The sequence below is a fragment of the Somniosus microcephalus genome, chromosome 8, assembly GCF_052327205.1.
Source record: "Somniosus microcephalus isolate GS21.2 chromosome 8, FLI_Smic_1.0, whole genome shotgun sequence".
Classification (NCBI taxonomy): domain Eukaryota; kingdom Metazoa; phylum Chordata; class Chondrichthyes; order Squaliformes; family Somniosidae; genus Somniosus; species Somniosus microcephalus.
In genome coordinates, this window is record NC_140994.1 from 245,582,016 (window position 1) to 245,598,087 (window position 16,072).

Sequence of the window (16,072 nt, forward strand, 5' to 3'; positions counted from 1 at the left end):
GGCCATGCGAAGTCCGTCCCAATGGAACAGCTCTCTCCTGTCCCAGTACTGATGCCAGTGTCCCAGGAAGCAAAACCCATTTCTCCCGCACCAGGCTTTGAGCCACACATTTAACTCTCTAATTTTATTTACCCTAGCAAAATTTGCATGTGGCTCAGGTAGTAATCCAGAGATTATTACCCTTGTGGTTCTGCTTTTTAATTTGGCCCCCAGCTGCTCAAACTCCCTCAGCAGAACCTCCTTCCTTGTCCTATCTATGTTGTTGGTACCAACATGGACCACGACAACTGGATCCTCCCCCTCCCACTCCAAGTTTCTCTCCAGCCCAGAGGAGCTGTCCTTAACCCTGGCACTGGGCAGGCAACACAGCCTTCGGGACTCTCGCTCTCGGCTGCAAAGAATTCTATCTATCCCCCTAACGATACTATCCCCTACCACTACAAAATTTATTTTATCTTCCCCCACTTGAATGGCCCCCTGCTCCACGGTGCTGTGGCCGGGGTACTCATCCTCCCCGCAGTCCCCGTTCCCATCCTCACAGGGAGTAAGAGCCTCAAACCTGTTGGACAAGAGCAAGGGCTGCGGCTCCTCCAACACTACCTCCTGGATCCCCATACCTGCCTCACTTCTAGTCACACCATCCTGACCCTGGCCACGGACTACATCTGAATTAATTAAACTAATTGGTGTGACTACCTCCTGATACACAGAGTCCAGGTAACTCTCCCCCTCCCTGATGTGTCTCAGTGTTTGAAGCTCGGACTCCAGCTCTTCAACACGGAGCCGGAATTCCTCGAGCAGCCAACACTTACTGCAAATGTGATCACTGTGAGCATCAATGGTGTCCACCAGCTCCCACATATTGCAGCAGCAAAACATCACCTGATCTCCCATTCTATGTAATTAATTAAATTTATTAATATTATTCTTAAATACCCTCTGCCCCGATTCTAGATGATGAATATCGCACCTTAGAAACTATAAACCACAGAGTTTAAGCTTAAAAAAGAGAGAAATACTCACCAACCAATCACTTACCCACTTTCTGGTGATGTCACACTTGGATTACTTTTTACCTTTCTCCTTCCCTCTGAGGTCCGAGACTGGAGATTGGTACACCTTTACCTGGTCTCTGGAGCCTTTATACAGCTGCTCAGCCCGCGATACCCGCCGATTCTCGCACTGAGGCCTTACCTGGGCTCTGGAGCCTTTATACAGCCGCTCAGCCCGCGATTCCCGCCGACTCAGCCCGTGATTCCCGCCGATTCTCGCACTGAGGCCTTACCTGGGCTCTGGAGCCTTGATACAGCTGCTCAGCCCGTGATTCCCGCCGATTCTCGCACTGAGGCCTTACCTGGGCTCTGGAGCCTTTATACAGCCGCTCAGCCTGCGATACCCGCCGATTCTCGCACTGAGGCCTTACCTGGGCTCTGGAGCCTTTATACAGCCGCTCAGCCCGCGATACCCGCCGATTCTCGCACTGAGGCCTTACCTGGGCTCTGGAGCCTTTATACAGCCACTCAGCCCGCGATTCCCGCCGATTCTCGCACTGAGGCCTTACCTGGGCTCTGGAGCCTTTATACAGCTGCTCAGCCCGCGATTCCCGCCGATTCTCGCACTGACAGATGAGTTGAGGGCACAGATAGACACGTGGAAGTATGATATCATAGCTATTATTGAAACACGGCTTAAAGAAGGGCAGGAATGGTAACTCAACATTCTTGGTTATACAGTTTTCAAACAAATATTAACTGGGATAGAATCAGTGTAAAATGTATAGAGGGCGCAGAATTCTAAAATGCATTCAGAAGATCTTTTTAGCCAGCATGTAGCTAGCCCAACAAGAGAGTTCTGGACTAAATTTTAGGGAATGAAGCTGGGCAGGTGGAACGGGATCAGTGGGGGAGAATGTTGGTGGTAGTGATCATAATTCAGTTAGATTTAATGTAGTTATGAAAATGGACAAAGATAGACCAGGAGTAAAAGTTCTCAACAGGGGAAAGTCCAATTTTACTAAGCTGAGACGGGATTTAGCAAAACTGGAAACAGCTACTTGAAGGTAAATCAGTGTCAGAGCAGCGGGAGGCATTCAAGGAGGAGATAGTGAGCGTTCAGAGCAAGTATGTTCCCACAAAGAAAAAGAGTGGGACTCCCAAATCTGAAGCTCCCTGGATGTCAAAGAGCATACAAGGTAGGATAAGGAAAAAAAAGGAAGCTTATGTCAGATACCAAGAGCTCAATACTGCAGAAAGCCCGGAGGTGTATAGAAAGTGCAGGGGTGAAATTAAAAAAGAAATTAGGAAAGCAAAGAGAGGGCATGAAAAAATATTGGCAAGTAAAATCAAGGAAAACCCAAAGATGTTTTAGATTAAGAGAATAACTAAGGAAAGAGTAGGGCCTAATAGAGACCAAAATGGTAATCTATGTGTGGTGACGGAAGATGTAGGTATGGTTCTTAATAAACTTTGTGCCTGTCTTCACAAAAGAGAGGGACGATGCAGACATTGTAGTTAAGGAGGAGGAGTGTGAAATGTTAGATGGGATAAAATAGTGAGAGAGGAAACATTAAGGGGCTTAGCATCTTTGAAAATAGATAAATTGCCACGCCCGGATGAAATGTATCCCAGGCTGTTAAGCAAAGAATGGGAGGAAATAGCGGAAGTTCTGACCATCATTTCCCAATCCTCTCTGGCTACAGTCATGGTGCTGGAGGACTGTTAACATTGAACTGTTGTTTAAAAAGGGAGAAAGGGATAGTCTGAGCAATTACAGTCCAGTCAGCCTAACCTCGGTGGTGAGAAATTATTAGAAAAAATTCATTTAGAAAGGCACAGATTAATCAAGGAGAGTCAGTATGGATTTGTTGAGGGAAGGTCCTATTTGACTAACTTGATTGAATTTTTTTGAGGAGGTAACAAGGAGGGTCAATGAGGGTAGCACATTTGATGTAGTTTACAGGGATTTTAGCAAGGCTTTGACAAGGTCGCACATGGCAGACTGGTCAGAAAAGTAAAAGCCCATGGGATACAAGGGAAAGCGTCAAGTTGGATCCAAAATTGGCTCAGTGGCAGGAAACAAAGGGGAATGGTCGACGGGTGTTTTTGTGACTGGAAGGCTGTTTCCAGTGGGGTTCCACAGGGCTCAGTACCAGGTCCCTTGCTTTTTGTGGTACATGTCAATAATTTAGGCATCAATGTAGGGGTCATGATTAAGAAGTTTGCAGATAATACAAAAAATTGGCCGTGTAGTTGATAGTGAGGAAGAAAGCTGTAGACTGCAGGAGGATATCAATGGGCTGGTCAGATGGGCAGAAAAGTGGTAAATGGAATTTAAACAGGAGAAGTGTGAGGTAATGCATTTCAGGAGGGCTAACAAGGCAAGGGAATACACAATAAATGGCAGGATACTGAGAAGCGTAAAGGAACAGAGGGACGTTGGAGTGCATGTCCACAGATCCCTAAAGGTATCAGGACTGGAAGATAAGGTGGTTAAGAAGGCATATGGGGTACTTTACTTTGTTAGCCAAGGCAAAGAATATTAGAGCAGGGAGGTTAAGCTAGAACTGTATAAAACACTCGTTAGGCCACAGCTAGAATACTGCATACATTTCTTGTCACCACATTACAAGAAAGATGTGATTGCACTAGAGTGGGTACAGAACAGATTTACGAGGATGTTGCCAGAACTGGAGAATTTTAGCTATGAGGAAAGATTGGATAGGCTGGGGTTATTTTCTTTAGAACAGAGAAGGCTGAGGGGAGATTTAATTGATGTTAATCAAATTATGAGGAGCCTAGATAGAGTGGATAGGAAGGACCTATTTCCCTTAGAACATACAAATTAGGAGCAGGAGTAGGCCACTCGGCCCTTCGAGCCTGCTCCGCCATTCAATAAGATCATGGCTGATCTGTTTACTCCACATTCCCGCCTACCCCCGATAACTTTTCACCCCCTTGCTTACCAAGAATCTATCTACCTCTGCCTTAAAAATATTAAAAGACTCTGCTTCCACTGCCCTCTGAGGAAGAGAGTTCCAAAGACTCACGACCCTCTGAGAAAAAAATTCTCCTCATCTCTGTCTTAAATGGGTGACCCCTTATTTTTAAACAGTGACCCCTAGTTCTAGATTCTCCCACAAGAGGAAACATCATCTCCACACCCACCCTGTCCAGACCCCTCAGAATCTTATATGATTCAATCAAGTCACCTCTTATTCTTCTAAACTCCAACGGATACAAGCCTAGCCTGTCCAACCTTTCCTCATAAGACAACCCGCCCATTCCAGGTATTAGTCTGGTAAACCTTCTCTGAACTGCCTCCAATGCATTTACATCCTTCCTTAAATAAGGAGACCAATACTGTACACAGTACTCCAGATGTGGTCTCACCAATGCCCTGTATAACTGAAGCATAACCTCCCTACTTTTGTATTCAATTCCCCTCGCAATAAACAATAACATTCTATTAGCTTTCCTAATTACTTGCTTTACCTGCATAGTAACCTTTTGTGATTCATGCACTAGGACACCCAGATCCCTCTGCGTCTCAGAGCTCTGCAATCTCTCACCGTTTAGATAATATGCTTCTTTTTTATTCTTCCTGCCAAAATGGACAACTTCACATTTTCTCACATTATACCCAATCTGCCAGATCTTTGCTTAGATCAGTTAACTTATCTATATCCCTTTGTAGCCTCCTTATGTCCTCTTCACAATTTACTTTCCTACCTATCTTTGTGTCATCAGCAAAGTTAGCAACCATACCTTCGGTCCCTTCATCCAAGTCATTTACATAAATTGTAAAAAGTTGAGGCCCCAGCACTGATCCCTGTGGCACACCACTCGTTACATCTTGCCAATCAGATAATGACCCATTTATGCCTACTCTCTGTTTCCTGTTAGCTAGCCAATCTTCTATCCATGCCAATATGTTACCCCCTACACCATGAGCTTCTATTTTCTGCAATAACCTTTGATGTGGCACCTTATCAAATGCCTTCTGGAAATCTAAGTACAGTACATCCACCAGTTCCCCTTTATCCACAGCACATGTTACTTCCTCAAAGAACTCCAATAAATTGGTTAAACATGATTTCCCTTGCACAAAACCATGTTGACTCTGCCTGATTACTTTGAACTGTTCTAAATGCCCTGCTATAATGTCTTTAATAATAGCTTCTAACATCTTCCTTATGACAGATGTTAAGCTAACTGACCTGTAGTTTCCTGCTTTCTGACTTCCTCCCTTTTTGAATAAAGGAGTTCCATTTGCTATTTTCCAATCTGATGGAACCTTCCCCAAAACTAGGGAATTTTGGAAAATTAAAACCAACACATCAACTATCTCACTAGCCACTTCTTTTAAGACCCTAGGATGAATTCCATCAGGACCCGAGGACTTGTCAGCCGCAGCTCCAACAATTTGCTCAGTACCACTTCCCTGGTGATTATAATTTTCTTGAGTTCCTCCCTCCCTTCCATTTCCTGATTTACAGCTATTTCTGGGATGTTACTTGTATCCTCTATAGTGAAGACCGATGCAAAATATCTGTTCAATTCAACAGCCATCTCCTTATTTTCCATTATTAATTCCGCAGACTCACTTTTTATAGGACCAACGCTCACTTTGTTAAATCTTTTCTTTTTTAAATACCTATAGAAACTCTTACTATCTGTTTTTATATTTCTAGCTAGCTTTCTCTCATACTCTAATTTTTCTCTCCTTACTAATCTTTTAGTCATTCTTTGCTGTTTTTTATATTCTGTCCAATCTTCTGACCTGCCACCCATCTTTGCGCAATGATATGCTTTTTCTTTAAGTTTAATACTATCTTTAAATTTTTTTAGTTAACCACGGATGGTGGGTCCTCCCCTTGGAATTTTTCTTTCTTGTTGGAATGTATATATTCTGTGTATTTTGAAATATCCCTTTAAATGTCTGCCACTGCAACTCGATTGACCTATCCCTTAACCTAATTTGTCAGTTCACTTTAGCTAGCTCTGCTTTCATGTCCTCATAATTGCCCTTATTTAAGTTTAAAATACTAGTCTTGGACCGACTCTTCTCTCTCTCAAACTGAATGCAAAATTCAATCATATTATGATCACTGCTACCGAGGGGTGCCTTCACTATGAGGTCATTAATTAATTCTATTTCATTGCACAATACCAGGTCTAGTATAGCCTGCTCTCTGGTTGGCTCCAGAACATGCTGTTGTAAGAAACTATCCCGAAAACATTCCATGAACTCCTCATCTATGCTACTTTTGCCCATCTGATTTTTCCAGTCTATATGCAGATTAAAATCCCCCATGATTATTGCCATACCCTTCTGACAAGCTCTCATTGTTTCTTCCTTTATACTCCATCCTACCATGTGGTTACTGTTAGGGGGCCTGTACACCACTCCCACAAGTGGCTTCTTGCCTTTATTATTTCTCATCTCTACCCAAACCGCTTCTAAATCCTGGTTTCCTGAACTTAGGTCATCTCTCTCTATTGTGCTAATACCATCATTAATTAACAGAGCCACCCCTCCACCTTTTTCCACCTTCCTGTCCTTCCTAAATGTCATGTACTCTTCAATATTCAGGTCCCAATCTATGTCATCCTGCAGCCATGTTTCTGTAATGGCTCTCAGATCATATTTATTTATTTCTATTTGCGCTATCAGTTCATCTGTTTTGTTTTGAATGCTACGTGCATTCAGATGCAGAGCCTTTAGTTTTGTCCTTTTATTATTTTTGTAACCTCTAGCATTATCTGTTGATTTACTCTTAGATTTGTATTCTCTACCCTTCCTGTCACGGTCTGTTTATCATTTCCCATATTAATCCATTTCTCTATTGCCTTGTCTCTAATCTTTGAATTACCACATCTTCCCAAATTTGATCCCATGCCCCCAATATTTAGTTTAAAGCCCTCTCTACCACCCTAGTTATACGACTCACCAGAACACTAGTCCCAGCACATTTCAGGTAAAGACCATCCCAACGATTCAGATCCCACTTTTCCCAGTACTGGTGCCAGTGCCCCAGGAATTGAAACCCATTTCTCCCACACCAGTCTTTGAGCCACGCATTCATCTCTCTAATTTTATTTGCCCTACGCCAATTTGCTCATGGCTCAGGTAATAATGCAGACATTATTACCCTTGAGGTTCTGCTTTGGACCACGACCACTGGCTCCTCCCTCTCCCACTGCAAGTACCTCTCCAGCCCAGAGCAGATGTCCCGAACCCTGGCACCAGGCAGGCCACACAGCCGTCTGGACTCTCGCTCTTGGCCGCAGAGAACTGTATCTATCCCCCTGACTATGCTGTCCCCAATTAGCACTACATTCCTATTAACTCCCCCCGCTTGAATGGCTTCCTGTACCTCGGTGCCATGGTCAGTTTGCTCATCCACCCTGCAGCCACCATTTTCATCCATACAGGCCGCAAGTACCTCAAACCTGTTGGTCAATTGCAAAGGCTGAGGCTCCTCCACCTCCTGGGTCCCCATAGAGAGGTCAATAACCAGGGACATAGATTTAAAGTCATTGGTAGAAGGATTAGAAGGGAGTTGAGGAGAACCTTTTTCACCCAGAGAGTGGTGGAGGTCTGCAACTCACTGCCTGAAAGGGTGGTAGATGCAGAAACCCTCATCGCATTAAAAAATACTTAGATATGCACTTTAAGTGCCGTAAGCTGCAAGGCTATGGACCAAGAGCTGGAAAGTGGGATTAGGTTGGATAGCTGTTTTTAGGCCGGCACAGATACAGCGGGTCGAATGGCCTCCTTCTTTGCCGTAAATTTCTATTATTCTCTAATTCTATGCTTTACAGTCATATTTTTACATTCAACTGATCACGTTGCCTTCACTGCAGACACTATTACAGAGAAAAACCGAAAAATTACATTACACATTCCGCGTCTCTATTACTAGAATTATCAGAACATACATCATTACTACAAAAAATAATCAAAGTAAAAAGAGTGCACATGGTTAATTCTATATTGCAGAAAATAAAGGCTCCAAATCTCCTTGTGACTCCTGGTCTACAGGGGGCATTATCAGGGTGGACAAGAGCTCGGGGAGAGAAACAGGGGCAGGATAAGACTATGTCGGGTCTCCACCCCACTTGTCCTGTGATGGGTTTCCCGAGATGGACAGAGATCAGTTGGTTCCTGGTCTGCACCCCCTTGTCTGAAAAGACATCGCGATAGAGATAAATTAGCTCCAGGAAACTGACTTGCAGCCTCTTTCCACCAAGTGTTTTTTCTTATCTGTGAAAGGTGACAACTTAGGCTGTGATGGTGACAAATGCACTTTATGCTAATGCATTCCGATAATTCCAGGTGCTCTCTGGTGACATTGGGCCCATCATTCAGTCAATAGTTCATTGCTACCATTCACTGGACTGCATTTTCACATTTGAATCATCACCTACCTTCATTCCAAGGATATCAGTTAAGTAACAGTCATTGGATACTCAAGGATAACAGTAAAATCCTCATTGTAACCATTATTTTATCTACATTTTCATAAGGAAACTTAGCTAAAGCAGTAAATCTCATATATCTGTGATTCTAGATTAAACAGCAGTTCACATCATAATTACCAAAAACAAAATGGCTCCATGTACACTGTATTCGCAGTAAAGCTTAAACACAAAGTTTGGACACTAAACTAGAGTTACACAGAATTTATAGCACAGAAACAGGCCATCGGCACAACCGGTCCATGCTGCCCAGCTACTCAGACAATGAGGGGGCAGACACAGGAACCACCTGATATCTGCCCACCTCGGGAAACCCCGTCACAGGACAAATATTAGCGAGTTTCCCCTTAAATGCATCGATGCTAATCACCTCAACTACTCCATGTGGTAGCAAGTTCCACATTCCAACCACTCTCTGGGTAAACAAGTTGCTCCTGAATTCCTTAATGGATTTATTCGTGCCTATTTTATATTTATGACCCCTAGCTTTGAACTCCCCCACAAGTGGAAACATCTTCTCTATATCTACCCTATCAAATCCCTTCATAATATTAAAGAACTCTATTAGGTCACACTTTGCTATATGCAAGAATAGATGGATAGGTGGATGGATAGAGTAATAGATAGATCGGGAAAAGGAGTTGAAGAGCAATGAGAAATATGCTAATATTTTGCATTTTATTAAGTTGTTCCATTGTTGGAATCTGAAAAGCGAACTTACACATCCTGTTTAAAGGAGCAGAAACATTAAATTAAAGACCTTACTTGCTTTCTGAATACTAGCTGGGTGAATTCATTAAACAGTATGATAAAGTAAAACAATATGAATGTGATTGGTGGAAATAAAGCACTTACTTTGTGTGAAAACAGACGGAAGTCGAAACACAAAGAAACTGAACATCAAACCAGCTGGCATTTTGTTGCAGAAAAATCGTAGCCTCATTTCACAGATTCCGTCTCCTTCCCTGTAAGAAATATACATATAGATATAAATATATATATAGCACCAGAAAACCACCAGAAATAAAACCGAGGCACATTTCCTGAATATGTTTAACACTTCAGACTGTGAAGAGAAAGAAATGAGGTATAACAGCTTTCCAAATTATTTCTCCATTCTAACGTGAAACTGTAAAATATACAATAAACATCTTCAGTAAAATTCTCCACCACCTCCTGTGCTAATTGTAATAAAGGTTATTTCATAATATATAAAAATTTGCAATTAATCTATTCAAAATAATCTATGATGGATCATGGATGATCTACCTCTCATCCACAATCCACAGAGAATTTCCAACTGAAAATCAGAGCTGGGATTTTCCTCACCAGAGGGGAGCGAAGCAAAGCTGAAATTAGAAAACAGAAAAGTAGAAAGTTTGGAAGACAGGGGAAGCAAGGGCTAGAAAATAGACAAGAAGGGAGTTTGGCAATGTTAAATGGTATACACTTCAACGCAAGGAGTATAGGGAATAAGGCAGATGAGCTGAGAGCACAGATAGACACTTGGCAGTATGATGTTATAGCTATTACTGAGAAATGGCTGAAAGAAGGGCAGGTATGGCAGCTCAACATTCCTGGTTGCAGGGTTTTCAGATGAGATAGCGAGGGGGTTAAAAAGGAGGGGGAGTTACGGTATTGATTAAATAAACAATTACAGCTGTGAGGAGGGATGATATGGTAGAAGGATCATCAAATGAGGCCATATGGGTTGAATTGAAGAACAAAAAAGGGGCGATCACACTGCTGGAAGTGTACTATAGACCCTCAAACAGTGAGAGGGAGATAGAAGAGCAAATATGTAGGCACATTTCTGAGAAGTGCAAAAATTATAGGGCAGTAATAGTAGGGGATTTCAACTACCCTAATATAAACTGGGATAAAATTAGTTTGGAAGGGAAAGAGGGTGTGGAATTCCTAAAATGCATTCAGGAGAACTTTTTTAGCCAGTATGTAACAAGGGAGGTGACGGTTCTGGACTCAGTTTTAGGGAATGAAGCTGGGCAGCTGGAAGGGGTATCAGTGGGAGAGCATTTTGGTGCTAGTGATCATAATTTAGTTAGATTTAGGGTAGTTATGGAAAAGGACAAATATAGACCAGGAATAAAAGTTCCCAATTGGGGAAAAGCCAATTTTGCTAAGCTCAGATGGGATTTAGCCAAAGTGGACTGGAAACAGCTACTTGAAGGTAAATCAGTGTCAGAGCAGTGGGAGGCATTCAAGGAGGAGATCCTGAGGGTTCAGAGCAAATATCTTCCCTTAAAGAAAAAGAGTGGGACTAACAAATCTAGAGCCCCCTGGATGTCAAGGGACATATAGGGAAGGTTAAAGAAACAAAGAGAAGCTTATGACAGATACTGAGGGCTCAATACTGCAGAAAACCGAGAGGAGTATAGAAAGTGCAGGGGTGAAATTAAAAAGGAAATTAGGAAAGCAAAGAGAGAGCATGACAACATTTTGGCAAGTAAAATCAAGGAAAACCCAAAGATGTTTTATAAATACATTAAGAGTAAGAGGATAACTAAAGAAAGAGTAGAGCCTATTAAAGTACATAAAGGTAATGTGTGTGTGGAGGCGGAAGACATGGGTATGGTTCTTAATGACTACTTTGCATCTGTATTCACAAAAGAGAGGGGCGATGCAGACATTGCAATCAGGGAGGAGGAGTGTGAAATATTAGCTTAAATAACCATAGTGAGAGAGGAAGTATTAAGGGGCTTAGCAGCTTTGCAAGTGGATAAATCTCAGGCCTGGATGAAATGTATACCAGACTGTTAAGAGAAGCAAAAGAGGAAATAGCAGAGGCTCTGGCCATCATTTTCCAATCCTCTCTGGCCACAGGTGTGGAGCCGGAGGATTGGAGGACTGCTAACGTGGTACCTGTCATAAATCGCAACTTCTACAAGAAGTAACTCAGGAAGTACTACTGGACGGCCAGCTGAGGGCGCCGTCCAAGGAGTATAAATACTCGGGCGTGGGCTCAACCTGGCCAGAGACAATCTGGAAACAGGAAGCTAGTGACTACTAACTAGACCTCCATGTTTTGTTACAAGTCAATTAAGGCCTTGCTTTATGTTCAACCAAGTGCGTAGTGAGTCTTTATTACGTCAGTACCATTGTTTAAAAAGGGAGAAAAGGATAGACCGAGTAATTACAGGCCAGTCAGCCTAACCTCGGTGGTGGGAAAATTATTGGAAAGAATTCTGAGGGACAGGATAAATCTTCATTTAGAAAGACATGGATTAATCAAGGACAGTCAGCACGGCTTTGTTAAGGGAAGGTCATGTCTGACAATCTTGATTGAAGTTTTGGAGGAGGTATCAATGAGGGTAGATGAGGGTAGTGCATTTGCTGTAGTGTATATGGACTTTATAAGGTTCCTACTTGGCAGAATGGTCACAAAGTTAAAAGCCCATGGGATCCAGGGCAAAGTGGCCAGTTAATTCCAAAATTGGCTCAGAGGCAGGAAGCAAAGGGTAATGGTTGATGGGTGTTTTTGTGACTGGAAGGCTGTTTCCAGTGGGATTCTGCAGGGCTCAGCCCTAGGTCCCTTGCTCTTTGTGGTATGTATCAATGATTTAGACTTGAATGTAGGGGGTATGATAAAGAAGTTTGCAGATGATACTAAAATCGGCTGTGTGGTTGATAATGAAGAATAAAGCTGTAGACTGCAGGAAGATATCAGTGGACTGGTCAGGTGGGCAGTGTGGTAAACCACTGTTTGTATTCCTGTTTGTCCTGTTTGTATTCCACTGTGTACATGCCTGGACATGCCTCGGCTGACTCCTCCCACAGGTCCTAGTATAAAGGTGACTGCTCCCCAGCCCTTAGTGTCATGGACCGGTCGACCACGCGAGGCAGACCTCCATTCTGTTGTTAATAAAAGCCTTTAGATACTCTTCTAACTCTCAGTCTTTTATGAGTAATTGATAGCGCATCAATTTTATTAACAACATTTTTATAATGGAGAAGATCCTCACACCAGCATGCCTGGACTTAGATCATCGGGAGGCGGACTCATCCACCAAGTTTACTCACTGGCTTAAGTGTTTCGAAAAATTCCTGACCGCCTCCGAAGCAATCAAATCGGACGAGGACAAACTGGATGTCCTGACCTCCAAAGTGAACCACCGAGTGTACTCGGTCATCCAAGACGCGACCTCGTACGCGGACGCTATCAAGCTCCTCAAGGACCAGTACACGCGCCCAGTGAACGAAGTGTACGCCAGGCACCTCCTGGGGAGTCGTAAACAACAACCTGGGGAATCGACCGTGGAATACCTTCAGGCACTGTCTGTGCTTGGCTGGGACTGTGGTTGTAAGGATGTAAAGGCCGCCGTGTACACAGAGGAACTTATCCGGGACGCTTTTGTAGCGGGCCACAGATCCAATTACACCCGACAGCGACTGTTGGAGCAGAGTAACCTCGACCTCAACAAGGCCTCTGAACTCGCACTATCGTTGGATGCAGCCTACTAGGGCATGGATGCCTACTCCTCTGCACCGTGGACGCCGCGGGGAATGACAGCCTGGGACACGGTAGGACCGCCTCATAGCGCCGTGCCACCCCAGCCACACCCCAACAACGGCCCAACTACCGCAGCAGTGTCCCAAGGCCAGACAGCAGTGCCCCAAGGCCAGAAATGCTACTTCTGTGGCCAGGCAAAACACCCCAGAGCGCGCTGCCCGGCGAAAAACGCGATCTGCTCGGGCTGCGGGAAGAAGGGACACTACGCTAGCATCTGCAGGGCCAAAGCCACCCCAAACCCCAGCAGCGCCGCATGTGGGCCATGCGGGCCGCCATCTTGGACCTCCCCGGCCATGTGCGAATCACCGGTACAGCAGCCATTTTGGACGCCTCCAGCCACATGGGGATCATGGACGCCGCCATCTTGGACGACAGCCGGGACGCAGCAGGCCCCCGACACCGCCTCATCTGATACCCGCAGCGACACACCGACCCCTACGCTGGCATCCGTTACACTGGACCAAGCGAGACCGCACCAACTGGCCAGTTCCACAATGGACATTAAGGTAAATGGTCACGATACAATCTGCCTTTTTGACTCTGGGAGCACGGAGAGCTTCATCCACCCCGACACGGTGCGGCGTTGCTCTCTCCCAGTCCTGCCTGCACAACAGCGGATTTCTATGGCCTCCGAGTCCCAGTCGGCGGACATCGGCGGCTACTGCGTGGTGACACTCGTAGTAGACGGGACCGTGTACGATCATTTTAAACTTCTGGTCCTGCCTGACCTCTGCGCTGCCGTCCTGCTGGGGTTAGATTTTCAGTGCCACCTTAAAAGTGTTACGATGGCGTACGGTGGACCCCTACCCCCACTCACAGTCCGCAGCCAGCAGCTTCCAAACTGCCCGCCGCGCACCAGGTGCAACCTCTCCACACTCAGAGTCACCCCCCCCCAACTGTTTGCTAACCTCACCCCCGACTGTAAGCCCATCGCCACAAAGAGCAGGCGATACAGTGCCGGGGACAGGGTTTTCATTAAAACCGAAGTGGAGCGGCTCCTGAAAGAAGGGATTATTGAGGGCAGCGCCAGCCCCTGGCGAGCCCAGGTTGTGGTCGTTAAGACCGGCGAGAAGCAGCGCCTGGTCATCGACTACAGCCAGACAATAAATCGCTACACCCTGCTGGACGCCTGCCCACTCCCCCGTATAGCTGATATGGTCAACCAGATCGCGCAGTACCGCGTCTTCTCGACCATTGACCTGAAATCAGCGTACCACCAGCTCCCCATCTGCCCTGAGGACCGCCAGTACACTGCCTTTGAGGCAAACGGCCGCCTCTATCACTTCCTTAGGGTTCCCTTTGGCGTCACCAGCGGGGTCTCCGTCTTCCAAAGGGAGATGGACCGGATGGTAGATCAAAATGCGTTGCAGGCCACTTTCCCATATCTGGACAATGTGACCATCTGCGGCCGTGACTTGCAGGACCATGACGCAAACCTCGAAAAATTCCTCCGCACCGCCCAACTCCTAAACCTGACATATAACAAGGAGAAGTGCATATTCCGCACAAACCGTCTCGTCATCCTTGGCTGTGTTGTGGAACACGGAGTCATCGGCCCCGACCCCGACCGGATGCGTCCCCTTATGGAACTTCCACTGCCCCACTGCCTCAAGGCCCTGAAGAGGTGCCTAGGGTTTTTCTCCTATTACGCCCAGTGGGTCCCCTACTATGCGGACAAGGCCCGTCCGCTGATCAAGTCCACCTCTTTTCCCTTGACGGCAGAGGCCCGCTTAGCCTTCCACCGTATCAAGGAGGACATTGCCAAAGCCACCATGCACGCAGTGGACGAATCCATCCCCTTCCAGGTGGAAAGCGACGCGTCTGACTTTGCCCTGGCCGCTACCCTCAATCAGGCGGGGAGACCCGTGGCCTTCTTTTCACGAACCCTCCAAGGCCCGGAGACCAGACACTCCGCTGTTGAGAAGGAGGCCCAGGCGATTGTGGAGGCTGTGCGTCATTGGAGGCACTACCTGGCCGGAAAACGATTTACCCTGCTCACTGACCAGCGTTCAGTTGCTTTTATGTTTAACAACAAGCAGAGGGGCAAAATCAAAAATGACAAGATCTTGAGGTGGAGAATCGAACTTTCCACCTACAACTACGAGATCTTGTACCGGCCCGGGAAGCTAAATGAACCCCCGGATGCGCTATCGCGTGGCACCTGCGCCAGCGCGCAGATCGATAGACTGCGGGCCCTCCACAATGACCTCTGCCACCCGGGGGTCACCAGGTTCTTCCACTTCATCAAGGCCCGCAACCTGCCTTACTCTATTGAGGAGGTCAGGACCATGACCAGGAACTGCCAAGTCTGCGCTGAGTGCAAACCGCACTTTTATAGACCAGACAGGGCCCACCTGATAAAAGCCACTCGCCCCTTCGAGCGCCTGAGCGTCGATTTTAAAAGGCCTCTCCCCTCCTCCGACCGCAATGTGTACTTCCTCAATATTATTGATGAGTACTCCCGTTTCCCGTTCGCCTTCCCCTGCCCGGACATGACCGGTGCCACGGTCATTAAATGTCTGAACAACCTCTTCACCCTGTTCGGCTTCCCCAGCTATATCCATAGCGACCGGGGCTCATCGTTTATGAGCGACGAACTCCGTCAGTACCTGCTAACTAGGGGTATTGCCACAAGCAGGACCACCAGTTACAACCCCCGGGGGAACGGACAGGTGGAAAGAGAAAATGCGACAGTTTGGAAGGCCGTCCTGCTAGCCTTAAAGTCTAGGGGCCTTCCAACCTCCCGCTGGCAGGATGTGCTCCCCGATGCGCTCCACTCTATTCGGTCACTGCTCTGCACTGCCACTAACGCCACCCCTCATGAGAAAATGTTTGTCTTCCCAAGGAAGTCCACATCGGGGACATCGCTACCGCCATGGCTGACGTCCCCAGGGCCGGTCCGACTGAGAAGACACGTGAGGACCCATAAAACGGACCCCCTGGTCGAGAGGGTCGACCTCCTCCACGCCAACCCCCAGTATGCTTACATCGCATACCCGGACGGGCGGGAGGACACAGTCTCCATAAGAGACCTTGCACCCTCGGGGGCCGCAGTATCCCACTA

The 16,072-nt window shown here is 46.1% G+C and overlaps 1 protein-coding gene across 1 annotated transcript in view; it reads right to left on the minus strand.

Annotated features, from left to right (window-relative positions):
- The window catches only part of LOC147114250 (uncharacterized), a 142,171-nt gene that overhangs the window by 90,276 nt on the left and 35,823 nt on the right, over window positions 1–16,072 (minus strand). Inside the window, exon 2 of the mRNA XM_085995940.1 lies at window positions 9,336–9,445. Coding sequence (XP_085852066.1) covers window positions 9,336–9,423 — 88 coding nt within the window. The 5' untranslated portion in view covers window positions 9,424–9,445. The remainder of the gene's footprint in view (window positions 1–9,335; window positions 9,446–16,072) is intronic.